General features: G+C 43.2%; 1 protein-coding gene and 1 long non-coding RNA gene across 5 annotated transcripts in view; one reads left to right on the top strand and one right to left on the bottom strand.

Moving 5' to 3' along the window:
- The window catches only part of RFX4 (regulatory factor X4), a 177139-nt gene that overhangs the window by 111935 nt on the left and 37885 nt on the right, over positions 1-27319 (bottom strand). For all 4 annotated transcript variants that reach the window (XM_055238362.1, XM_055238361.1, XM_055238364.1 and 1 more), the window contains one exon: positions 8025-8085. In XM_055238362.1, coding sequence (XP_055094337.1) covers positions 8025-8085 — 61 coding nt within the window. The remainder of the gene's footprint in view (positions 1-8024; positions 8086-27319) is intronic.
- LOC134732213 (uncharacterized) lies at positions 11615-24661 on the top strand. The gene is made up of 3 exons (XR_010115161.1): positions 11615-11678; positions 13660-13733; positions 23561-24661. It is a non-coding gene; the product is annotated as an uncharacterized lncRNA (long non-coding RNA).

Below are 27319 nucleotides of genomic sequence, written 5' to 3'. Positions count from 1 at the left end.
CGACTCCGCTGGGAAAAGCTAGGCTTAAAAAGTATGAACTCAGGTATGATGCCTCTAAAGTTCTCACTATGTGCCAGAGACTGACATTCATTTGGTTAGTCAGAATATATTTATTGAGCACCTACTATGTGCCAGACACTGTAGAATACAGCCATGAACAAGAAGATGCTACTCTTGCCCCGGCCTTTAAGAAACTGACGGTTTACCAGAAGGAAGATGGTAGCTAGGGAGATAACACCACCAGACAGCAAATGAATAGAAAACAGTGGGCTTTGGCTCATCTGGGCTCTAGTTAGGACTGAGGCTGAGTCTAGAAAACTCCAAAGCAAAATAAAACAAACAAACAAAAATCTATTTCATTACACAACGGTTAAACCATGCTGTGCTGCTAAGTAGACAAGCCAATCAGAAACATGCACTTGTGTGGACCCTGACATTTCTCAGGGGACTTCAGCTGACCCAGCTTCCTCATTGTAAAGAATTTCCTTGGGGAGTCAGGAATGTCCCCCTCTTTGTGTAGACAGAGACTACCGTGGTTTCCACCTCTTTAAATACAGGTAGCTGTCCTGCCTTCTCTACAGGATTTTCATGAGGATGAGGTGTGCTCAGCAGTGACATCACCTGACAAGCCTGGCATCCCACGGGTGATTGCTGAACCTGTAGGTTTGGCTGATACGGGGCAATGGACTGAATCAGAGATTTATTTCTGCCATTGTAATGTCTAAACTAGATCAGAACACTAGCCATCCAATTCCTATGCTGGGTTTGACCTACAACCTACTGAATTAGTGTTCCAGTAAGGCCTGGGCTTAGGAAGCTTCTGGAATCTCTCAGCTCAGTTTTTGGTTATTCAAGTGCCCTCTTTTTTTTTTTTTTGGATAAAACTAGGCAATGTATTAAGCACAGTGTTGCAATTTCCATTAGGTTCCAAATGCTTCTATTAGGGCCTAGGCTACAGGTTTGCAGCCCAGAGCTCTGGTGGTCCTGGACAGTAGCTGAGGTGATTTTGGCACCATCCCCTACCAGAAGCTACCTCCTCATGGTCCCTTTCCACCTATACCCAGTCTCTACTCATCTGTACTGCACTTTGCCATTATGAATAGGGCCCTGCAGAACATCTTCATATGTGCCCCCTTACACACCTGTATGGGAGTGTTTCTCCCTGCTGGCATCAAGAAGCAGAGCTGCTGGCTACATGTGCTTCAAATGCTAATGAGATTGCAAAATTGCCCATCAAATGGCTTTACCATTTGACACATTTACCCACAGCACAAAATACTTTTTTTTAAAAAAAGTTGTGGTTCCACAACACAGCATCTCATTCCCTGAGATATTTCTGCCCTTGGCATTGGGTTGTCCAGCTTAACTGACCTTTCTCCATCTGTAGCTGAGGTCATCCGGAGGGACACAGTCACATCGAGTGGCATTATCTATCAACACTGGTTGTGTTCAGAGCTAAAAGTGTTCAGCCTCCCTTTTTAGAACCATGTTACCTAACTCACATTATGAAAGCAATGTTCTGTTACTGTTGAGTAAGAATCAAGTCACAAACGGGTGCAAAATGTCAGTTATCGGTTACATCCAATGAGTCTGGTCTAGCAGCTGTGATCTGGTCTAAAACTTCAATGTATTTCTTCTTTGGAACAGTGCCAAACCCAATTTCTTACCTATGACCTTCCAGAACATTCTAAAGAGAAATTCTAAATTTCTTTTGTTTCATATTAATTTGGAATATTGATAGCTTGTCAACCACCCAAGTCCTCAATTTAATTTTTTTCAAAAGAAAGGAAAATCTCCCCTCAATTCCCCCGAAAGTGACAATTTGATCTTCTGTCCTCCTTTTTGGAAGAGCCTCATTTCCTTGGTAAATTGCTGGAAGGGAAAACTTCCCCACCCAGAAGGCGCACAAGGAGCTCTGGGTAAGGGCGGCAAGGGTGGCGGGCGAGGGCGGGGCACGGAGGGGGCATGTGTTGGCAGCAAGTAGGCCGGGACTGCGGAACAGGCTGCTTTCCATTTCGAAATTCTCTGCATGAATAGAGGTTATTGTGCGGCCGGGATTCCAGCAGCGCTCACCATCCCCAGTGAGTTGGGATTTACTAACCCTCGTGACCGAGGATGCTGGAAAGTGTTTGGCAGAAGGCATTTGACAATATTTGCCTGTTTTCTGCTGGGAGTTGCCTCCAGATCACGTGGCCCCAATTATTTTAGGCTGCTTGGCTGCTGTATTATTTGTTCTTAGAGCGGTGTTATTTGTTCTAGGGGGAGGGGGAGGGGGCTTGTGGCAAGGAAGGGGAAGAAGGAGAAGCAAATAGCTCCTAACCCAATTCCAATAACAAGCCAAATGTCCCAGGAGAGCTCGGCACTGTCAGGCGGGTGGCGGGCGCCTTAGTGGTGCGACCAGTGTCCTTTCCTGGGCCTGCCCTCCTCTCTGTCCTCAGGGGCTGGCCACTGCTGCTGGAGAGAGGGCACAGCATGAAGGACATAAATACCTCAGAGAATGAGATGCTTGTCCTAGTGTTAGGTTCCTGTTTTGTTTTGTAAGTATTTTGTACTGCAGATGAAGATATAAAATGGTAAAGCCATTTGATGGGCAATTTTGCAATCCCATCAACACTTTAAGTGTTAATGGAGCAATTCTGCTTCTTGATAAGAAACACTCCCACAGTGTCCAAGGGGGCACACACGAAGATGTTCCGTGAGGCCCTACTTATAATGGCAAAGATGAGATCTGAACACAACTTAAACGTTCATCAAAAGGGAAGTGGTGCCGGATGGGGTGGCTCATGCCTATAATCCCAACGCTTTGGGAGGCTGAGGCCAGTGGATCACTTGAGGTCAGGAGTTCAAAACCAGCCTGGCCAACGTGGTAAAACCTCATCTCTACCAAAATACAAAAATTAGCTGCACATGGTGGTGTGTGCCTGTAATCCCAGCTACTTAGAAGGCTGAGGCAGGAGAATTGCTTGAACCTGGGAGGTGGAGGTTGCAGTGAGCCAAGATCACACCATTGCACTCCAGCCTGAGTGACAGGGCAAGGCTCTGTCTCAAAAAAAAAAAAAAAAAAAAAAAAAGGGAAATGCCAACATTAATTGTGCCATTGTCTTATGCTGAACACTGTGCTGCAGTTAAAATGAGGTTTTCTTTATGAACCATAAGTGTAGCTTCAGGACATTCTACTAAGGAATAAAGCAAGTAGTGGATCAATACAGCATAACAGGTTGTGGGTCAATATTTTTAGTGTGATACATCTGCATGCTTTTTATAAAGGAGACAATGCTAAATTAAAAACCATAGTTCAGAAACTTCTACAGATACATATATGTGTGAATACATAGGGAAGGGTCTGTAATATATATCTACACATGTATACACACAAGTGCACACATGTACACACATGTCTCACTGGTAATAGGATTGCTTTTGTGGAGAAGGCAAAGAACTACAAGGAGAAATGGACTGGAGTCTTACCTATAATGTTTTTAATTTTTTAACAAGGAAATATATTTATTGTGTAAACAAAATAAAAATAAAGCAAAAATATATTTATTAAATTTACTTATATCCTGGTTTTTTTTTAAGCTAGCAAAAGAAGAAGAAAATTAGACAAAGGAAAGAAGATATTGCAAAAGTATGTAAGCATCAGATTTAGCTCTCAACCTCATGGCAGCCAGAGCAAAAAGGGGACACGTTGTAAATTATGTCACTTTTCCTTGTAAAATGGAGGGTGCATCCACTCTCTTTTGAGAGATAAAGTTTTTATACTGAAACCATATTTTTTAAAAGATGATACATGTGCAGCTTTACGTAGGAGGTCACATGTTCTCTACACTGTTTTAAGCTTGACTGTTCCTATCTAAGTTTAATGTCCTACTTTCTTTTCCCTACTGCTTATGTAGCCTCTCCCCTGCCTGCCTCTCCCACCTCATCTTGTGTCACTCTCCTCCATGCGTGCTATGCTCCAATCACATGGGCCACCTTCTTGTTTGTCCTTCAGCAAGCTCAGTCTGCTCCCATCCCAGGAAGGAGTGGTGGATGCTGTGTGTGCCCAGACTGCCCTGGAGCACTGAGACATTGTTCCCCCTGCTGGGAGGCTGAATCGTTCCAAGGAGTGATCCTCAGCAAAACATGAAGGGAACTGCCTCTCCCAAGTTACACCCCCACCCTGGGGAAGCCTGTATCCAGTGATGGACAACGGGGTTGGGGGATAAAGGCCTGGATCCGTTGCTTTGATTCGGGTCATTTTTAACTGGCCATCTCCACCTCAGAACTCCCTGTAGGATTGGCTGAAGCCTCTGTGATAACCTCTTCACTGCCCAACACCCCCTCTGTCTATTCCAGCATCCCTCACACCCCCATGGGCGTGGAGGCTGGGTGCATGCCCTAATAAACCACCCGTATGCACAACTCTGCTCACTCTGGAGAGGTCACCTATAACAGTGGGGCCTTTGTAGAAGCTGTTCTCCCCACCTGGAACATTCCCCTGTGCCTGGTTTTCACACTGTCATGGTGTCATACCTCTATCCACTGAAATATCACCTTCTCAGAGAAACTTGCCCTTACTGCTCAACCTGAAATAAGCTCTCAGACACTATCGTATTAGCCAAGTTGAAGTCTCTGCACAGCACTTCTCACTATCTAATACATTACTTGTTTATCTATCAATCATTAGTTGTTTTTTAAAATAGAGACAGGGTCTTGCTCTGTCACCCAGGCTCGAGTACAGTGGCACAATCAGGCTGCTACAGTCTTGAACTCCAAGGCTCAAGTGATACTCCTGTCTCAGCCTCCAGAGTAGGTAAGACTGCAGGTTTATGCCACCATGCCCAGCTAAGTTTTTTGTTTTTTGCAGAGACAGGGTCTCACTATGTTGCCCAGGCTAGTCTTGGGCTCCTGGCTTCAAGCGATCCTCCCACCTCAGCCTCTCAAAGTGCTGGGATTATAGGTATAAGCCACTGTGCCCTGAGTGTCATTAGTTTAATGACATATATATATGGGAGCGGTGGCTCACGCCTGTAATCCTAGCACTTTGAGAGGCTGAGGAAGGTGGATCACGTGAGGTCTGGAGTTCAAGACCAGCCTGACCAACATGGAGAAACCCTGTCTCTACTAAAAATACAATACTAGCCGGGTATGGTGGTGCATGTCTGTAATCCCAGCTACTCGGCAGGCTGAAGCAGGAGAATCACTTGAACCCAGGAGGCGGAGGTTACAGTGAACTGAGATCATACCATTGCACTCCAGCCTGGGCAACAAGAGCAAAACTCCGTCTCAAAAAAAATATATAGATATAGATATAGACGTTTCTCCTTTTTCCCCCATCATCAGCTCCTCTTCTTGGTCTACCTTATCCACCACTGCATTTCCAGAGCCTAGAACAAGGACCTAGCAAATACCAGGTGCTCAGTAAACATTTATTGAATTAGTTAATGACTGAAATTCTATCTTAAACATATAATATAAAGACAATTAGAGCAAACGTTAATGTTCTTTGAACAACTTGATGCCTTCTGATAAGAATAAGGCTAATATGTCAGGCGCCTGTAGTCCCAGCTACTTGGGAGGCTGAGGCAGGAGAATGGCGTGAACCTGGGAGGCAGAGCTTGCAGTGAGCTGAGATCGTGCCACTGCATTTGGCCTGGGTGAAAGAGCGAGACTCCGTCTCAAAAAAAAAAAAAAAAAAAAAAGGAATAAGGCTAATATATACAAATTCTCAAATTTGGGTTGGCTTTGAAAATAGATGTATCATTAAAAAAAATTCACTGTCTGACCTTGTGACTTGGAGGGTGAAATTTCTTCTGGAATGATCTATGTGACCCTTTATTTAGATAAACAGATATTTTGTGCAGAATTAGGTACCATAGAAGGAGAACTGGCTGTGCCTATGCCAGGGAGGAGATGGGGCCTGCTCCAGGTTGTCCTTGTGGGTCTCAGAAGGAAGGAGTGTGCTGAGGGATCGACTGAGCCCCAACCCATGCCAGGTGCTGTTCAAGCACCTTCTACAGAACAACTCATTTCATCTTCATGACTATCCTATGAGCTAGACACTATTGCTATCCCCATTTTACAGAGGAGTAGACTGAAGCACAGAGAGATTAAGAACCTTGCCCAAGATTTCACAGCTTGTAAGTGGCAGAGCTGGGAGTTAAACCGTGAGAGTTTGATTGCAGAGACTGCACCATTTACAGCCTCACTGCTGCCAGGGAGATGTCCTGGAATCACAGAAAAATAGACATGAACAAGGTGATTTTCTTCTAGTTCCTTTCAAATTTTTTACTCTGAAACATATGACATGTTCAGGTTATTAAAGCAAGAATGTCTGTTGGCCGGGCGTGGTGGCTTACACCTCTAATCCCACCACTGTGAGAGGCCAAGGCGGGAAGGTCACCTGAGGTCAGGAGTTCACGACCAGCCTAGCCAACATGGTGAAACCCCATCTCTACAAAAAGCACAAAAATTAGCCGGGCGTGTTGGCAGGCACCTGTGATCCCAGCTAGTAGGGAGGCTGAGGTAAGAGGATCACTTGAACCCAGAAGGTGGAGGTTGCAGTGAGCCAAAATCATGCCACAGCACTCCAGCCTGGGTGACAGAGTGAGATTCCACCTCAAAAAAAAAAAAAAAAAAAAAGTCTGTCAATTCCGTGCACTTCTAGAAACTCCCACTCCCAAAGTCCTTTACATCGATGCCTCATTCGACGTCTTGGCACTATGGGAACTTGCGTGGCCATAATACTTAGAGAAGGGTAAAGGGGGAGATTTGATCTGATAAGTAAAGTAGAATTTTAAATAAAGCAAAAAGCAGCAAATGCAATGAGAAAAAGTCTATAGGAACAAATGATGGAAAGAGGCCAAAAGGCTGGAAATAGAGCTCTTGAAAACAACCTTTGCTATTCTTGAAGCAAAACAAGCTGACTGCTGAGGCTCTTGTTAGAGAAGATTGAGTTACGTTCCTGAATGCTTTCTCCCAGTGTTGTTTTCCTCTCACCTCTGGATGGATTAGGCTAGAGAATCTAATATGATTTGCTCATTAAAGCCCATCTGCTTCCTTTTCTGATCTGTCCTCTCTTGTCTATCCTTCCTGATGTTTCTTTTCCTTTCCTCCCAAGCATGAGCTTTGCAGTTAAAGAGACCCAGCCAGTTCCTGCCTCTGCCACTGATTAGCTGTGTGCCTATTCAGGCAAATGATTTAACTGTTTCAGCTTTATTTTCCTCATCAGTTAAATGGGTACAACAATAGCAACTCCACAGAACTGTGAGAATGAAATGAGGCATATATATAAAGTGCCTAGCATGGAGGGGTGCATATAATGGATTTTAGTTCCTTTCTTTTCCCCATTTCTCTTTCCTTCCCCTTCATTCCTTAATTCCTTCATATTGCTAGGCTGCACTGCTAGGGGAATAATCGCCTTCAATGGCCAAGATTCTCCATAGGGTGAATCTCAGGCATAGAGAGCTCTAGTGTTCAAAGCTACAATATAATTTCCAAATAAAGCTTTTAGAGGAGAATTTATCTGTCAATATCAAACACAAGTGCAACCACTTAAACATCATTAAATATTTATTAATATTTCACCAAGCCCAGGAATGCCAAATATTAAAGAGAAAGCTGTTCTAGTAGATTACTCTTATTAGTGTTATTAATGTTAAAATAATTATGTATAGTTACAATTAATTATGAATTAAGGGTTCATTGGTAAGGGTCAACAGACCTCTGTTTCTATTATAAATTGTAATAGTGGATTCTATTAAAATCAATTAATAACACCCATGGGGAATCCAGTCCTTGCCAGTGTTTGGATAACAGAAAAAATATCTATCCTAAAATAAAATATAAAAATTCCAATCTCCAGGCTAGATCTAAGACTAGTTGAGCATTTTACATATACTGCAAATTAGATAGATTTCACGTTGGTTGCGGGACGTCAAGTTATCATGATAATGTTAAAATATCCAAGTGATATCCTATCCTATAGGTAAGAAGATATGAGCATCCTCTGAAGACAGAACTTGCTAAAAATGGAAACTTACCATTGCAGAGTAGCAGGAGTGGAGTGGGGCTTGGATGCTCTATTATTTTCTTTTTCCTCATCTGTTAAAGGAAAGAAAAAGAAGCTAACTTCAGTAGGAAACAGTAGAAAAAATTAAAAGTCCTCTTGACTCTCCCAAGTTTCAAAAGACTATGTTTCTTTGAAATGTTGATGCTTTGAAACAATATTTTGGATTTCCAACATGTTAGACTCATCATACTTTAATACAAAAAAGGGGAAATTGACTTTTATTTTAAAACTCTTATGTCACTTTTGTTTTAATTTGACACAATGTGTTAGAGTTTGAAGAGCATTTTCCTTTAACACTGAGCAATGTGATAACATTCATCCACTTACGATTTTCCTAACTGAAGCAGGACAGACTACAATTTCAACCCTAAAAACATAGAGACCTCACTCACTGCTATGGACTGAATATTTGTGTCCCTCCCAAAATTTATGTGTTGAAACCTAATCCCCCAGATGATGATGATATTTGAAGGTGGGGCCTTTAGGAAGTGATCAGTCATGAGTCTTGTGAATGAAATTAGTGTCTTTATGAAAGAGACCCCAGAGAGCTCTCCCATACTCCTTTCTCTCCTCTGAGAAGACAGAGAGAAGATAGCGAAAAAATAGCCATCTATGAACCAGGAGTGGACCCTCACCACACCCAAATCTGCAAATGCCTTGATCTTGGACTTCCCAGCCTCCAGAACTGGGAGAATGAATCTCTGTTAATTAATAAATCTTTGAGGATAAACAATAGAGAAATAAATCTCTGTTGTTCATAACCCATGCAGTTTATGCTATTTTGTTATGAAAACCTGAACAGACTAAGCTATTCACCGTTTGTTCTTTGTAACCCCAATGAAGCAGAGCCTTAATGTAGGGTAGGGAAATTATAAGTGTTCAGAAGAATCAGGTTAGCAATGCAATGGAGCAGGGTTTAGCACATATTTTCTGTAAAGGACCTGATAGTAAATATTTTAGGGTTTGTGGACCAATAGTAAAAATCAAGAATATTATGTAGAATTTATATGACAGGAGAGAAACAAGTTTCCATGAAATATTTATTGATAAAATTCAATGTAAGGCTGGGCACAGTGGCTCACATCTGTAATCCCAGCACTTTGGGAGGCCAAGGTAAGTGGATCACTTCAGGTCAGGAGTTCAAGACCAGCCTGGCCAACATGGTGAAACCCCGTCTCTACTAAAAATACAAAAATTAGCCAGGCGCGGTGGCGTGCACCTGTAATCTCAGCTACTCAGGAGGCTGAGGCAGGAAAATCACTTGAACCTGGGAGGCGGAGGTTGCAGTGAGCCGAGATCATACCACTGCACTCTAGTCTGGGCAACAGAGCAAGACTCAAAAAAAATCCAATGTAATAGTAATAATCGAATATAATATTTGTAATACATGTCTATTAATAAGAAGAATAAAATTAATTTTGGGAGTGTGGGTAACATTCTTCTAATTGGGATTAAAATTAGTATTGCCTATTATTAAATAGATTGCAAAAGTTGATCTGTAAAGACCATTTTTAGCTTGTAGCCCTACAAGCATCAGGCCAGATTTGGCTCACCCCTGCAAATACCCCTGATTTGCTGACCCCTGCAATACCACAATCTGAACAACACATTAATTTTTAGCATATCTAAAAAGAATTTGTCACAATTTCATCATGGATTTACTGAGAAATACATATAATCAGTCTCTTATCCAATTCCTAATAAAGATTATTGATGGGAACAGTCAACATAAAATTCCTTGATCCACAAAATTTGGCCCAAGATAATTAGGACAAATAACAGTCTCAAGAAGAAAACTAATGTCAAAGCCTACAAATATTATCAATAAAATTTAATATAGACATTAAAAAGATCAATGAAATCAATCTGTGGCATAAAATGTATATGGAAAAGAATTGGTATCTATGAAAATAGCTTAAATAAAACAAAAACGAAAATGTCGTATGATGTATACAAAAATTTTTCTAAAATTAAATTAGCTCATTAAAGCTGAATCTAGAAAATATCTTCTTGATGAAAATTTATCAATATTGGTGTAATTCTGATTTAAATGTCTGCTTGTAAGCACTGTGGCAGATACTGTTGTTGCTTAATCAAAACCTACATGTACCCACCTTCTTCCTTATTTATAGAATGCCAGTTTAGAGGGGATTGTGTGTTCAAGGAGAATGATCCCCTTTCAAATCCTAGAAAGGTGAATGTTGATTCATTCAACAATCATGGTAATTAATTTTATGTCATCTAGCCACTGATTGGATTAGGTGGAGCATGTAACATGATGTGGGCCGATCACATTTCAGGAGACGCTCTCTCTCGGGGCTTCTGGGAAAAGTATTTTTCCCTAATAAAATTGAAGGAGTGAGAGATTCTGGCCTGTTCTACTTTTGAATGTGGCTATGAGATGACACAATAACTAGATGAAAGCAGCAAACTTGGGACGGGGAAAAACGCAATCTGAGGACAAAGTCAACACCTAAGAAGGCAGAGAAAAAAAGGAAAAGCCTGGGGGCTCTGATTGTCACGTGTGGTGCCTCTGTTGAACCAACCCAAACGATGGCTGCCTCCTGTTCTATGAGATAGCACACTTTCTTTGGTTGATAAAACCTCCTTTCATTGGGTATTCTTTTCCCTGCCACCAAAACCATTCTAACGGATAGTTAGAACCCAAACTACACTAATGCTAAATGTTCTCAGGAATGGGATGTAAAATACATCGTCGACTCAACACTTGTTCATGATGTTTTGTCAACCTGGAGTTCTTCTAAATAGATGTTTCTCATCCTTTCTAGCCTGGAATAAATGCCACCAACTCTTTGAAGCCTTCCTTGATACTCTCTCAGGAATCAATCATTGATCCTAACTTTGTGCTTCTATAACACATTATTTGCCTCTTAGCTGCCCAGTGTAGCCACCTGGATCGTTATTTCTTTTTTTTTTTTTTTTTTTTTTTGAGATGGAGTTTTGCTCTTGCTGCCCAGGCTGGAGTACAATGGTGCGATCTCAGCTCACTGCAACCTCCACCTCCCAGGTTAAGGTGATTCTCCTGCCTCAGCCCCCCAAGTAGCTGGGATTACAGGTGCCCACAACCATGCCCAGCTAATTTTTGTATTTTTTAGTAGAGACGAGGTTTCACCATGTTGGTCAGGCTGGTGTCAAACTCCTGACCTCAGGTGACTGGATCATTATTTCTGTGTACATCCGTCCCTTCTGCTCAAGCATAAACTCAGTGAGAAGGCAGGGGTGGTATCTCAGTCATCTGCATTACCTCCTGCAGGACCTAGCACAGTGCCTTCCACTTAGTATTTAAATAGTTAAGTGTGCCTTCTCCAGTCTTAAAAGTCATGAACGAGTCTTTTAAGTGTCTGAATATTTGTCCCTCAGATAGGATTCCAGAACACAGTGGCTGGGTTCTGAGTGTTTCTCCCTCACATAGGATTCCAGAACAATGCTGCTGGGTTCTGAGTGTTTGTCCCTCACATAGGATTCCGGAACAGTGCTATGAGGGTCTGAATGTTTGTCCCTCACAAAGGATTCCAGAACAATGCTGCTGGGTTCCATGTGTTTGTCTCTCACCTAGGATTCCAGAACAATGCGACATGAACATGTGGGTCTCACATGAATGTGGGTAAGTGAACCCCTAAACACACAGAACAGTACTCGACCTCTGTTGTTCACAAAGAAATAAAAAGGAAACAAATAATGAGACACTCCTTATATCTCTGAGGGAAAAGCAAATTTAAATAATGACAATTTTTGATGCTGGTGTATACATGGTGAAATTGACACTCTCAGAGTTCTTTATAGTTGAAGGTAGTGTTCATGTTTTTAGTATGCAATTTGGCAGTAATATTGAGAGACACCTAAAATGTTCAGCTGCTTGTCCTCACAACCTGACTTCTAGAAATTATAATACTAAGCAAATAATCGAAAAGAAAGAAAAGGCTATAGGAAAAACATGGGACCGGGCGTGGTGGCTCACACCTGTAATCCCAGCACTTTGGGAGGCGGAGGCGGGCAGATCACTTGAGGTCAGGAGTTTGAGACCAGCCTGCCCAACACAGTGAAACCCTGTCTCTACTAAAAATACAAAAATTAGCTGGGCATCGTGGCACACACCTGTAATCCCAGCTACTCGGGTGGCTAAGGTACAAGAGTCTCTTGAGCCTGGGAGGCGGAGGTTGCAAAGAGATCATACCACTACACTCCAGCCTGTGTGACAGGAGTGAAACCCTGTCTCAAAAACAAACAACAATGACAACCACAAATTGTCAATTGTATTTTTTTAAACAAGAAAAACAACCTAAATCTACCTCTACCTAGCTTGCACTGGCATGTTGTTAGTATTTTTGTTCCCCCTAAAACTGGTGGGGTTTTAAATTTTTGTTTCTTTAAATGTCAGCATTTTGGTCAACCTGGACAGGCTGTCAAAAGATCTAGATTCAAATAATCCTAACACTTACCGGCCAGAACTGAGCAAATTACCCAACTTACGCGAGCTTCATTTTTCCTCATTTGTAAAAAGGTCATCTTCTATGGCAATTAAAAGAATCCTATTAATTTGTTCAACAAATATTTATTGAATACCTTATTTGTGCCAACTAGGCACTGGGGAGAAAGAAATTAAACCCTTGCCCTTGAGTTTGGTTGGAAAGAGAAAGGCAGAGGAGAGAGAGGACAAGTTCAGCAAGAAGTGGTAAGTGCTGTGATACAGGTAGGCACAGAGGAGTCGGCCAACCCAGACTACATGAAAAAGCAGAGCTTGTCAGAGAAGGCTCCCTGGAAGAAGTGATAGGTGAGCTGTGTCCTAGAGTGAGCCAGAGATGGGAGCCAGACGGTGGGAAGGTGAGATGGAAGTCAGGAGTAGGGTGGAGAAGGTCAGAGCAGATAAAGACAAGGGGACCTGACAGATTGTGTCACTTTCCCAGAAACAAGGTGGCTGCAGCACGGGTCTCTGCTGGGTGTGGCAGAGTGCATCCAGGTGAGCATGGAACGTGATGTGATGTTTAACAATCTAATTATCCCGTTTAAGTCTTAAGACAGTCATCTCTAAATGGAAGATAATAATAATCCCTACCTCAAAAGGTTGTTGGGAGGATTAAGTGAAATGAGCTTAACAGAGGGTAAGCGTTCAAAAGCACCCTCTGCAGCCATCTGCGGGGAAAGGCTGCCCTTCGCTGTGCCTGGCCGGCCAGGAGGCATTTGGAGCAATTCTGTCTGCTGGGATCTGCTGCTTTGGAAGATTTACAGGGGCAAAGACAACGGCATCACCAAGGACCTCACAAGGCAAACACACACCAGGGGACGTCACAGCTTCATATAGGAGACGACACTTGAGCTGAGCCCTGAAGGGATGGTTGAGGTTTTTAAAAAATAACTTTGTTTTATATTCACAAAAGCAATGCATGTTCATCTTTTTAAAATTAAGACAGTATGGAGAAAATATCTCAGAATCCAAGCCCCTCTCAACAGAGGGAACGACTGTTATCCTATTTGCCTCGTCTTTTTTCAGGGTTCTTTCACACACAAGCACATACATATCTATACTTAAAACATGTGAGGGTCATACAGTCCATCCTTGTTTGTAACCTGCCCTGTTCATTTTGAAGAGGACCCGTCGGACTCTGGGAGGAGGCCACCAAGGGAGAGGGTACTCCAACAGGCAGAAGCACCAGGAGGAAAGGTAAGGAACCGGGACCTGGGGCCCAGGGAAGATGTACGTGGTCCCATTGATGGAGCCAGGGAAGCTCCCTGTTCTGGGATTCCATCGCAGTGTCTCCCACTCAAGCAATACTGCCTTTGTTATATCAGATTTTTTTCCCAACTAAACTTTGTTATGGCCCCATTTCTGAGTATCAGTGAATAAAAAGAACTTGGCTTTGAGGACAGGCAGACATGGGTTTAAATTCCAGCATTGCCCCCAACTGTGTGGACTTTCAGCAGCAACTTGACTCATCCAAGCCTGAAGGCCCTTATCTAAAAAAATGTGAATCATAACTTATGTCACAAGGATGTTTTGAGGATTAAATATAATATGTTAAGAACTAGATACAGTTTTTAAAAATGTCATACTAATAATAGCATTCATTGGTCAAGTACTTAAGCCAGGCACTACACATCACTTTTCATATGCTACCTCATTTTATTCCTCCAAATATTGCTATGAAGAAGTTTTATATCCCCATTTCATAAATAAGGAAACAGATCTTTGGTGAGGGTGAATAATTGCATGAGCCCATGTAGCTGGTGAATGGAAACAGGACCTCACTAGGTGCTCAGCAATCCAGTGGCTACTGATAGTGTTTAGAAGAGAACTGGTCTACCCCAAAACCAATGTGGGCCCTCCAGCTCAGTCACCAAACAGGTGCTGTCCACCTCTGCTGGCTCCTTTCCTTACATCACTAGTGACTTTGTGCCCAGGGTCTGCATGCCGAGCCCTTTTCTTCTAAAGTAGGAGGTGTGTCACACCCAGGCCTGACCCTCCTATTCGATGGCTCTCCATCTTAGTTCTCCTAAAGTGCTGGCTATTTATTTAGTCATTCATCAGATATTTATTGAGTGTCTACTACATTCCAGCCCCATGACAGGTGCTAAAGGGTAAGAAAAAATAGACATAGCCACTGCTCTCTTGAGGCCATAAATTATCAGCTAATTAAATGTAAGTCCAAGCCACGTATGGTGGCATGCACCTGTAGTCCCAGCTACTCAGGAGGCTGAGCTGGGAGGATCACTTAAGCCCAGGAGCTCGAGACCAGCCTGGGCAACATGGCAAGACCCCATTTCAAAAGTAAAGTAAAATAAAACAAAACAAAACAAAAAGAAACCCCAAACTTTAAAAGTAAGTCCTAGGCAAGAGCTGTGAAATGCAGGTCCAGGATGCTATAGCAGCACCAAATGTGGGGTGTGAGCCTGGCTTGGGGATCTGAGGAGGAGCAGCAACCTTACCTAGGAGAAGAGAGTAGAGAGTAGGATAACACATTTTAGGTAAATGGAAATAGCCATAGTTGATAGAGACTTTAGGAACTGGTCCTGCCAAATGCCTTTTCATTTTCACTGGGAGAAATGCCTTGAACCAAACAAGATTCATCCTGTAAAGTATCATTTTAGGCCAGCAGAATTCCTGGAACCATTCGCAGGCACACCTGCAGTGCCCCCTTGCTGGTCCTGCCAAGGCTGCAGAGCAGCGGTCTGCTTTAAAAAAAACTCCTGCCAAGATGCTGCCCCAGCGCCCAGTCTTCTTGCCACTCTGTTCTGCTCCCACTTTGCAGTTACTATTCCTAATACGGTGCAGGGGTCTCAGTCCCGTTCGCAGTGGTGAGCATCTCTGCTCTCCTCTCTGTATCTACCTCCTGATATAAACTCTGGGGCCAAATTTCCAGGCTCAAATCCCAGCTCCACTACTTATGAGCCACATGACCTTGAACAACATTTTGGTTCCTCAGTTTCATTATCTGTAAAATAGGGATAATAATAGTACCAAGCACATACAGCTATCGTGAGTATTAATTGAACCACTTTTGGTTAAAAGGACTTGCTATCTAAGTGTTCCCTGTTCCTATAATGGTTATTGCTCCTCCAGAGGGACCACGCGCCTGGATCCCCACCCTGTCCGTGAGGTTTGGCAAGCCCTGCAGCTGGGACAGGGTTATTCACTCTGTGCTCCCTCAGCACCCTGACTGCTCCCCAGCAAAGTCCCCATGGCAGAGTGTGGTCGCTGCCCATGGATTGTTTTAATCCATTCAGGCTGCTGTAACAAAATACCACAGACTGGGTGGTTTTTAAACACAGAAATTGATTTCTCACAGTGTTGGACGCTTGGAAGTTCAAGATGAAGGCACCAGTGATTTGGTGTCTGGAGAGGGTCTGCTTCCTGGTTCAAAGACAGCTGTTTTCTCGCCCTGTGTTCACACACGGCAAAAGGGGTGAGGGAGCTCTCTGGGGCCTCTTTTATAAGGAGACACTAATCCCATTCACAAGGGCTGAGCCCTCATGACCTAACACTTCCCCAAAGCCTCATCTCCAAACACCATCACATTGGGGGTTAGAGTTTCAATATATGAATTTGGGGGGATACAGACATTCAGTCTGCAGCACTGACCACTGGGTCTGCCTTGTTAGCTTGTAAGCTCTGCAGGGCACAGACCTTGCTCACCGTTGTGTCTCCAGCACCCACATGTGGGAGGGGCGGAGGAAGCACTTGTGGAACGAGTGAATGAATAAAATGACACCACAATTAAAAGTGGAGCCTTCCCAGCTGATTTCAGTAAGCATACAAAACAGCAGTACTATCAGGGAATGTTTACTGAGGACTTATACTGTGCCAGACACTGTGCAAAGCTCTTCATGGTATGGCATTTAGTTTTCACAGCTGCCCTAGAAAGTGAACAGTTTAAAGCATGTGAAACATCAAATGCAGTGCCTGAGTGTACTTAGTGCTTAATCAATGTTAGGCCTAATGATTAGTATTATCCCCATCTACAGAGGAAGAAACTAAGGCTCAGAGAAGTGAAGGAATTTGTCTGAGGTCACACAGTGAGTGGCAGAGCAAAGACAAGGAACCAGGTTAGTTGATGTCAAAACCTCCCCAGACCCAAACATTTATAAGCCTCATTCTGTCTTCAAACTCATAGTGCTGGACTGAAGATTTTAGAGAAGTTATTATCTGCCTCATCATTTCTTTTCTGCCTCCATGTCAAATGAATTCACGTTTGGGAATCCATTCTAGAATATTTCCTGCCTGGAGCCAGTGTGGCAGAGTTTAATATTGAGGAAACACATTTCTAAATTAATTACTTCTTTTCAAATGGCCAGGAAAGGTTCAAGTTTATGTGAGTCTCAAATTTCACTTCAAAGTTCTAATTCTATTTCCTTTCATTATACTGACCTGGCTGCACCTGGCCAGAACTCACCTGTTGGGAACATGGGGCTGCCAAACGTTTCATTTCCCCTCATTCACCTCCTTTCTAGCCCCTGCAAAGGGCACCACCAGCTGATGAGCAGGGTGCCTGGCACCCAGGCCTTTGGCAGTGGGCATCAGCCTCTGGCAGCAAATCCTTCTCCCCGTGGGAACGGGGCTAAATCCCAAACAAAACTGTGATGTTGGCAGCATTTGCTGTGAGGGGCCCACACCTGCTTCCTCTCGCCTCCTCTGGGTGAATTCCTTCATAATCTTGGAGTGGGAAAGAGGCTAACTTTGATACAAAATCAAAAAGCCATAAAAGAAAATATTGATAAATTTTACTACATAAAAAATCCAAAATTTCTATGTGAGGGAAAAAAAACCACAACATGAGTACAAAGATAATGACTCACTCGGGAAGACTGCAATCATTCCACAGACAATGGTCTCATCTGCCCACCATAGAAAAGAGCTCCCGTAAAAATAGCAGGAAAAAGACCAAGAACCAAAAGAAAAAATAGGCGATGCACATGACACATGGTTAATGGAAAAAACACAAATGCTCTTAAAAGGTGGAAAGATGGTCAGTTTTAATCAATAAACATAGAAATTACGCCAAGATGGCATTTCTTACTTATCAGATTGGCGAAAATCCAAATCACAACCACACAACTCTGTTGTGAAGCTATGGGAAACAGGCACCCTCCGACCTTGCAGGGGGAGAGTGAACCGTGACTCCTGGCCAGACAGTGGCTCACACCTATAATCCCAGCACTTTGGGAGGCTGAGGCAGGAGGGTCATAGTGAGACCACATCTCTACAAAAAATTTAAAAAATTAGCTGGAAAGACTGGCCATGGTGGCTCATGCCTGTAATTTCAGCACTTTGGGAGGCCAAGGTGGGCAAATTGCATGAGCTCAGGAGTTCGACCAGCCTTGGCAACATGGTAAAACCCCATCTCTATAAAAAAATTAGCCAGGCATGGTGGTACACACCTGTACTCCCAGCTATTCAGAAGGCTGAGGTAGGAGCCATCACCTGAGCCTGGGAGGTTGAGGATGCAGTGAGCCATGATTACACCACTGCACTCCAGCCTGGGTGACAGAGCAAGACCCCATCTCAAAAACAAAAACAAAACAAAACAAAACAACAAAACAAATAAACAAAACCCAGGGCTTCCCTGTATGGAAGGTCATTTGGCAGAATCTACTGAAATCCCACGTACCCTTTATCCAGCAGCCCCAGGTCTGTGAACTGATCCTACAGCTATACCTGGACACATCCAAAACAATGCATACACAAGGTTATTTGTTGCAGCTTGTCTGTCGCAGCAAAAGTTTGGAAACAGCCCAGGTGTTCATCTGGGTAACTAAATTAGAATGCATCCTCACAATGGGATACTATGCAAGTTTTTTTTTTTAAAGATGAAAACCAAAAAAGAATGAGGACGCTTTCTATGTTCTTACTGATATGGAACACTCTGGTTTTTATTATTAAGTGAAAAAAGCAAGTCACAGCACAGTGCATATAGTATGCCACCTTTTTGTGTTAAAAAAGTAACAAATGGCTGGGCATGGTGGCTCATGCCTGTAATCCCAGCACTGTGGGAGGCCAAGGCCGGTGGATCACTTGAGGTAAGGAGTTCGAGACCAGCCTAACCAACATGGCAAGACCTTGCCTCTACAAAAACACAAAAATTAGCCAGGCGTGGTGGTGCATGCCTGTAATCCTAGCTATTCAGGAGGATGAGACAGGAGAATCACTTGAACCTCAGAAGTGGAGGCTGCAGTGAGCCGAGATGGCACCACTGCATTCCAGCCTGTGACAGAGTGAGACTCTGTCTCAAAAAAAAAAAAAAAAGGAACATATATTTGAATTTTTCATTTGCATGAGGAAATATTCGAAGAATATATAAGTAAAAAAAGTGTTTATTACTAGGAAGCTGGGACAGAGTGTTGCAGGGGGAAGATGGGGGTGAGACCAAGACTTCTCAATGAGTACCTTTTAAAGCATTTTGATTATTGGACCATATGGCTGTATTATCTATTCAAAACTATTCTAACTTTTAAGCATGAACAAATTAAAAAGACCCTATAGGGGAGGGGCATCCACAGGAAGAATCTACTCTAATAGATAAGTGGTCCTGGAGTGCCAAAAACTGGAAGCAAATTATAAACACCTATAATCTAGGGAGGCTTTATGGTCTATTTTGTTTTCCTAATATCCATATGCTTACTGAACACCTACTATGTACCAGGCCCTACTACGTTAAGTGTTGGTGAGACACAGTCAGACATAGTGCCTTCCCCTCAAGTGTTTTGGCCCCATGGAGAGACTAAATGGAGGGTGGAGGGGCCCTGGCCTGGCAGTGTGCTCAAAGCCCAGAGGAAACGGTATGTCCTTCTTCCCCAGAGGAGGGGGGAAGGTAAGCTGGAGAAGAGAGGACAGATAGACTGACACTGCAGGCAGAATGGGCAGCCCTTGATGACACTGTGGGCATGGAGGTGAGGAAGGGGAGGAGCCAAGGAGGTCATCTTAAATCACAGCTTAAACACTGGGGCTGCGCCAGCCAGCTAGCAGTCTCAAACCTGGGTTCCCAGCCAGCACTAAAACTGCAGCAGACACCCCATGGGGGCAATCCAATTCTTTGCAAGTGTCCCAGGAGGTCTCTCCTGTTGAATCCTGTCCTGGACTCTCAGTGTTGCCCTAGCTCTAGGAGCTGCCTGAACGCCTTTCTGCTATTGGCAGGGTATTTGGCCCACATCTCAATGGAAATACAAAACAGCTCCTGACCACCCTGAACTTCCTTCTTCTGGAGACATTCCATCTCACCACAGTCTTCTCTCCACAACAGATAAGGCCGAGCAGTTCCTTCTGTCTTTTTTAGTAAAGAATTTCAAATAAGGTTTAATGACATTTCCTCTTCTCTGGAAATCTTTTTATGAAGTTATAAGAAAGCAAATTGGATAATCAACTAAGACATGCTGAGTGAGGTGAGTGGTGTGAGAGAGAGATGTAACTTCCACTTACGTAGCCTTGAATTGTGATGTGTTTTTTTTGTTTTGTTTTGTTTTTTCTGAGACAGAGTTCCGCTCTTCTTGCCTAGACTGGAGTGCAATGGCGTGGTCTCGGCTCACTGCAACCTTTCCACCTCCTGGGTTCATGCAATCCTCCTGCCTCAGCCTCCAAAGTAGCTGGGATTACAGGTGCCGGCCATCACACCTGGCTAAATTTTTAATTTTTAGTAGAGACGGGCTTTCACCATGTTGGCCAGGCTGGTTGTGAACTCCTGATATCAAGTGATCTGCCTGCCTCGGCCTACCAAAATTCTGGGATTACAGGCATGAGCCACTGTGTCTGGCCCGCGATGATATTTTAATACAATAGTGATAAGTCACCTTAAGTGGTGACCCCAGATTTTCTATGCCATCATGCCGCTGAATTAGAACTTTTCCCTACCCTATGCTATAGATATTCTCTGTCCCCACTGGACAGTCAGTAACAGAAGAGAGTAAAGGAAGAAGTGTACACTCAGAGTGAGGAACATGGTAAGACAGGAGAATGGCAGTGGCTAGGAGCTGTGAAAGGGCAGAGGGAACGGGACACCGCGTGGACTGTCTCAGGAGAGGAAGAGCCTCATTCCATACACTCCACAACAAACATGCACACATGCATTGTGTGTGTCTGATACCTCGTGGAGGGAATTGGAAGGTTCTGGACTCCCGCCTAGGATACAGAATAGAGTCATTTCATTTAGGCATTAAGGAAATGGTGACCTGAAGGCTAGAGGACTTGGGCACCTCTTGGTTACATTTGACTTATTCTGTCTCTGAAAGAGGGAAACAGGAATCCCAAAGAATCCCACTGGGTTCCTGCTCTTTGGACCCATCCTATCCTCCCAGTTTCTCCAATTTCTTCCAACCCTCTAACACCTGCCTAGTCTAAGGCCTCAAACTTGGAGTAGGTAGCAGCCCTGATGTGTCTGCTGGCTTGAATCCACCTGCATAGAACCTCCACGCCAACCTTCTGAGAACACCACTTTGATTTGTCACTCCTCAGCCAGCTCCTTCAGTGGCACCTCAGACCTCAAACTCTAGACCCCTTGTTTGGAATTCAGGTCCCTCAGAGATGTGGCCCAAACTCATTCCTAGCCCTGTTTCCCATGATTCTTCAACCTCTCTGCTCAAGCCAATCTGGAAAACTCTCCAAGCTCAAGACCAGTCTCGTAGCTTTCTGCCTCCCCCAATTTTCCCATCACTGCAGGAACCACATGGATCCTTTGAGGCCCAAGACAAATGTCACCTCCTCCAAGATGCCTTCCCCAGAGTCACCTTCCAATCTTGTGACCTCTCCCAAACTTTAGCATGCATAATTCATAAATCATCTGCAAGTATTGTTAAAATGCAGGGCATGTTTCAGTGAGTCTGGGATGGGCCTGAAATACTGCATTCCTAACAAGCTTTCTATGCTATAGGCCAGGACCACACTTGGTGTGGCACGGTCTTAAGTACAACTCATATCATTTTAATGAAGTTGATCACATATGGCCTTGCATTATTAATATTCAAGTATGTGCCTTAACTTCTCTTCTAGATTGAAAATTCATTGAGAGCAGGGATCCATGGAAAAGACAGTTTATGTAGTCAAAAGAGAGCCAGCAATAAAATCAGACAGCTCTAAATTCAAGTCTTAACTCTATCACTTACTTGCTATGACATTGAATAAGTCACATAATCTCTGAATCTCAGTTTCTTCGTCTGTAAAATGGGGAGAAAAAATACTTTCCCTCCAGAGGATTAAAAGAAATCATGGTTGTGATTATGCACAGCATACTGCCTGGTGCTGAATATATTTTAATGTTGGCTCCCTCCTCTTTCTTTCCTTATATAATTTTGGGATTTCCATGGAGTCTAGCGTGTAGTAGGTGCTCAGGGAATCTTCTGGGCCCAACTTTTGCAGAAACTTCTGTTCTACACATACAACTCTGTCCAATCCACACTGCTGAGCTTTTCTCTCTGGATATGATGCTCCAACAGTCATGGACTTTTTAATATTTTACAGTCACAGTCCTCCTGTTTGTTGGTGAGTATGCCATGAGAAGCATACATATCTACTGACATCTGCTAGGGGAAAAATGCAATTGTTTAGAATGGAAGTGAGAATTCATGAGACCTGAATTATGGTAAATAACCCATCCACTCTTGCTCGGTTTCTTCACCCATCAGGCATTTAGGACTTGACCCCACTGGTCCAGGGTTTTCTTTCCAACTGCATTCCATCAAAAACTATCAGTCCCATATCACATTTCCTCACACTCACTGAATCTCTAGCGAATCAACTAAATCAATCTTTTCTGGGTTGCTAAAGGTACATAACAGAGCATTTGACAGATATCAGAAGACCTCAGTAACAGTCCTGATTCTGCCACTAACTAGGAGTGTGATCTCTGGCAAATCACATCCCTTCTCTGAGCCTCAGTTTCCTTAACTGTAAAACAGGAGAGTTGGGCCAAGATGATCCATAAAATCTCACACTCTTTTATTCTAGGCTAACAAACTGAATAGTCTCCCATTCCGAGCAACATATTTTCATTTTGACCAGGTCCCTGGTGCTGATACTGAAAGGCTCATGCCAGAAAAAGAAGTCCTCTCTGTGCGTAGAATCTTGACCTCTCTGAAATCACACCCTGAGAAGGCATTTTTTCAATTGGCCTGGTCCAGAGATACACTCTATGGCAGGCCAGCCAATAGCCAATCATTCATTTTTTCCTGCTTGCTAATCAAACCCCAGTTTTATCCAAGGCAATATTATGATAGCCCAAGAGGTAAACCATGATTTTTCTAAGCCAAGAGTTGGTAAACTTTTTCTGCAAAGAGCCAGATAGTAAACATTTTAGGCTGTGTGGGCCACATACAGTCTATTCCTTTTCTTCTTCTTCCCTCCCACCGCCTCCACACACACTCTTTAAAAATGAAAAAAAAAAAAAAAAAAAAAAAAAAAAAAGGCTGGGCGCAGGGGCTCACGCCTGTAATCCCAGCACTTTGGGAGGCCGAGGCAGGCAGATCATGAGGTCAAGAGATCAAGACCATCCTGGCCAACATGGTGAAACCCCGTCTCTACTAAAAAAAATACAAAAAGTAGCTGGGCGTGGTGGCACGCTCCTGTAGTCCCAGCTACTCAGAAGGCTGAGGCAGCAGAATCGCTTGAACCTGGGAGGCGGAGGTTGCAGTGAGCCAAGATCGCAACACTGCGCTCCAGCCTGGTGACAGAGCGAGACTCCATCTCAAAAAATAAATAAAATAAAATAAAATAAAAATGAAAAAAATATTAGATCATGGGATGTATAAAAACAGTCCACAGGCTAGATTTGACCTGTGGTCAGTCCAATTATCATAATCTTATTATTTGGACAAATCCTCTTTCATCCTTCCTTTCAGCTATAAATGATAGAGTTCTGGACAAAAACAACGTAAAATAAGTCTATTGGGGATTTCTGGGAAAGATTTTGTTGTTTTCTGATAAAAGAGAGACACACGAGAAGAAAAGTAACTGGCGCCTCCCCTTGTTCCATTTTCCTGTCTTAAATGTGGACCTGATGCCTGGACCTGCAGCAGCTGCCTTGTGATTATGAGGTACTGACATGGGGACAAAATACCAACAATGTGGGGACCCAGCAGAAAGACATAAAGAGCCTGGGTCTTGGAGGATGCTGAACTGTTGAATAAACCCTGGAACCTCCTCCTTCCCATCTTTGGTTAAATAAAATAATAAATATCTACATCATTTAAACCATCGGGTTTCTGTCTCTTACAATCAAAAGCATTCTGTCGGATTTTGTTTTTTTGAGATGGGGTCTCACTCTGTCACCCAGGCTAGTGTGCAGTGGCATGATCTTGGCTCACTGCAACCTCCACCTCCCCAACTCAAGCAATCCTTCCAACTCAGCCTCCTGAGTGGCTGGGACCACAGGCCAAAGCATTCTTAACATGCTAAAGCAGAGTGGTTTTTTCCCTTGTAAGTAACTTTTAAAACTTCAACCATGTCCTGTGCCAAGGACCAGGGTTACAACAGTGAACCACACAACATTTCTGCCTTCTTGGGGTTTTCTAGTCTAGTAAAGGAGATGACAAGGCACAATCAAGTATTGACACACCAGATCAATCACTAAGCAGGGGTGATTAGCTCTATTCTTGGTGTTCCTACTGGCAAATCATGAAATCTCCAGTGGCAAGTCTTTGAAACATGAGGGTTCATTACTTTCTGAGAGACAGACAAGTGCAAAAAAACACTATAAAAGACTAATGCTGGGCCGGGCATGGTGGCTCATGCCTGTAATCCCAGCACTTTGGGAGGCCAAGGCAGGCGGATCATGAGGTCAGATCGAGACCACCGTGAAACCCTGTCTCTACTAAAAATACAAAAAATTAGCCGGGTGTGGTGGCAGGTGCCTGTAGTCCCAGCTACTCGGGAGGCTGAGGCAGGAGAATGGCGTGAACCCAGGAGGCAGAGCTTGCAGTGAGCCAAGATCACACCACTGCACCCCAGCCTGGGTGACAGAGCGAGACTCCATCTCAAAAAAAAAAAAAAAAAAAAAAGACTAATGCTGAAAGGCAGACATATAGACCTGAGTTCAAGTCTCAACTCTACCATTTACCAAATGTGTGACTTTGGGCAAGATTCTTGACACCTGCTAGGGGGAAAAATGCAATTTGGGCTGGGTGCAGTGGCTCATGCCTGTAATCCCAGCACTTTGGGAGGCCGAGGCAGGCAGATCACGAGGTCAAGAGATCGAGACCATCCTGGCCAACATGGTGAAACCCCATCTCTACTAAAAATACAAAAATTAGCTGGACATGGTGGCACGTGCCTGTAGTCCCAGCTACTCAGGAGGCTGAGGCAGGAGAACTGCTTGAACTCGGGAGGCAGAGGTTGCAGTGAGCTGGCGACAGAGCGAGACTCTGTCTCAAAAAAAAAAAAAAAATGCAGTTTGGAGTGGGCTGAGGACTTGAGGGGAATTTGAATGCAAGTATGCTTGAGCTTCAATTTCTACATATGTAAGCTAAAGCTCATAATCATAAGCCACCTCTTTGGACTATTGTGAGAAAGAAATGAGATCATGGAATTAAAGCACTTCTCATTGTTCCATGAATAATAGCTATATACACATATTAACTATAAATATATACATATATACAATTTTGCTTAACAATATATTCTTAGAAAGAGAAAAGACTGGAAGGAAACACAAAAACATCAAGAGTGGTTATCTCTACATAGTAGGATTACAGGCAATTCTTTTCTTTGCTCAGATATTTTTCCAAATATATGTACACGCAACTTTTATAGTTGTGGGACTTTTTTTTAAATATAATCTTTGTTAGGCCGGGCGCGGTGGCTCAAGCCTGTAATCCCAGCACTTTGGGAGGCCGAGGCGGACGGATCATGAGGTCAGGAGATCGAGACCATCCTGGCTAACACGGTGAAACCCCGTCTCTACTAAAAATACAAAAAATTAGCCGGGCGTGTTGGCGGGCGCCTGTAGTCCCAGCTACTCGGGAGGCTGAGGCAGGAGAATGGCGTGAACCCGGGAGCCGGAGCTTGCAGTGAGCCGAGATCGCGCCACTGCACTCCAGCCTGGGCAACAGAGTGAGACTCCATCTCAAAAAAAATAAATAAATAAAAAATAAATAAATATAATCTTTGTGTTTTGAAAATAAATGCAAAATGTGAACTGAAACTTCTTTATTCTTTTATTTGGACAAGAGTCAGGTGGCCCGTGTTCTAGATCTAGCACTGGTATTGACTTCTTGTATAACCTTAGAAAGCTACTTCACTTCTCTAGGTCTCAATTTCCTTGTCTAAGAGTTGTTGATAATCAGACTTCCAGTTCCCTCCATGATAAAGTAGCCTGCACTAGATTAACTCACCCACCAAATTGTAAAAGCTAGATAAAATATACAAATAGCTATTTGAAAACATTGGAGAGCAATAAATGAAGACAGGACTAGAGGAACTACAAGCCTTGAAAGAAAGGAAGCACCAGAAGTAAGATCTACAGTCACCTTGGCATTTTCCTGAAAGATCTTTCCAAATTGCTACACTGGGAAATAGAACCCAAGCAAAGAGTATAGTCTGTTGAGCTAAGGAGAGTTTGGGGATGACAGAGTAGCTAATATCTAAGGAGCAAAATCCCAAAGAGAGGAGAACTTTAAAGAAAGAGACAAACATACTTGTATTCAAATTACCCCTCAAGTCCTAGGCCACTCCTAAACTATACATGCAGAGTGAGAAACCAAGAAACTGAGGGAAAAGCAGCAGCTTAGAGACTAAAGAACCAATCATTAATTGGTTAGGATTGGAGTCCAAGATGGGTCAAAGTAAAGGGAAGTTGGTAAACACCCAGTGCTTTCAGTGGTGAACCCAGAAAGGCCAGGCTTTAGGAATAAAAACCACACCCTAGTAGTACAGACAAAAGTGAAATAGACTAGACTTAAGCAAGGCTTGAGAAGATTAAGGAGATCTGCTAGCTCTCCTTCTGCCTGCTAGAACAAAACTCAACACTTGTGTTGCGGGAATTCAGGGACCCCGAACAGAGGAACCGGCTGGAGCTGCGGCAGAGGAACATAAATTGTGAAGATTTCACGGACATTTATCGGTTCCCAAATAACACTTTTATAATTTCTTATGCCTGTCTTTACTTTAATCTCTTAATCCTGTTATCTTCGTAAGCTGAGGATGTACCTCACCTTAGGATCACTGTGATAATTTGTTAACTGTACAAATTGATTGTTAAACATGTGTGTTTGAACAATATGAAATCAGTGCACCTTGAAAAAGAACAGAATAACAGTGATTTTTAGGGAACAAGGGAAGACAACCATAAGGTCTGACTGCCTGTGGGGTCAGGCAAAAAGAGCTATATTTTTCCTCTTGCAGAGAGCCTATAAATGTACGTGCAAGTAGGGAAGATATCACTAAATTCTTTCCTAGCAAGGAATATTAATATTAATACCCTGGGAAAGGAATGCATTTCCGGAGGGAGGTCTATAAATGGCTGCTCTGGGAGTGTCTGTCTTATGTGGTTGAGATAAAGACTGAGATATGCCCTGGTCTCCTGCAGTACCCTCAGGCTTACTAGTGTGGGGAAAAACTCCACCCTGGTAAATTTGTGGTCAGATCAGTTCTCTGCTCTCGATCCCTGTTTTCTGTTTTTTAAGATGTTTATCAAGACAATACATACACTGCTGAACATAGACCCTTATCAGTAGTTCTGCTTTTGTCCTTTGCCTTGTGATCTTTGTTGGACCCTTATCAGTAGTTCTGCTTTTGCCCTTTGTCCTATTCCCTCAGAAGCATGTGATCTTTGTTCT

Source organism: Symphalangus syndactylus, chromosome 13 (assembly GCF_028878055.3).
Source record: "Symphalangus syndactylus isolate Jambi chromosome 13, NHGRI_mSymSyn1-v2.1_pri, whole genome shotgun sequence".
NCBI classification, from domain to species: Eukaryota; Metazoa; Chordata; class Mammalia; order Primates; family Hylobatidae; genus Symphalangus; species Symphalangus syndactylus.
This window is presented reverse-complemented; position numbering and strand designations above follow the sequence as displayed.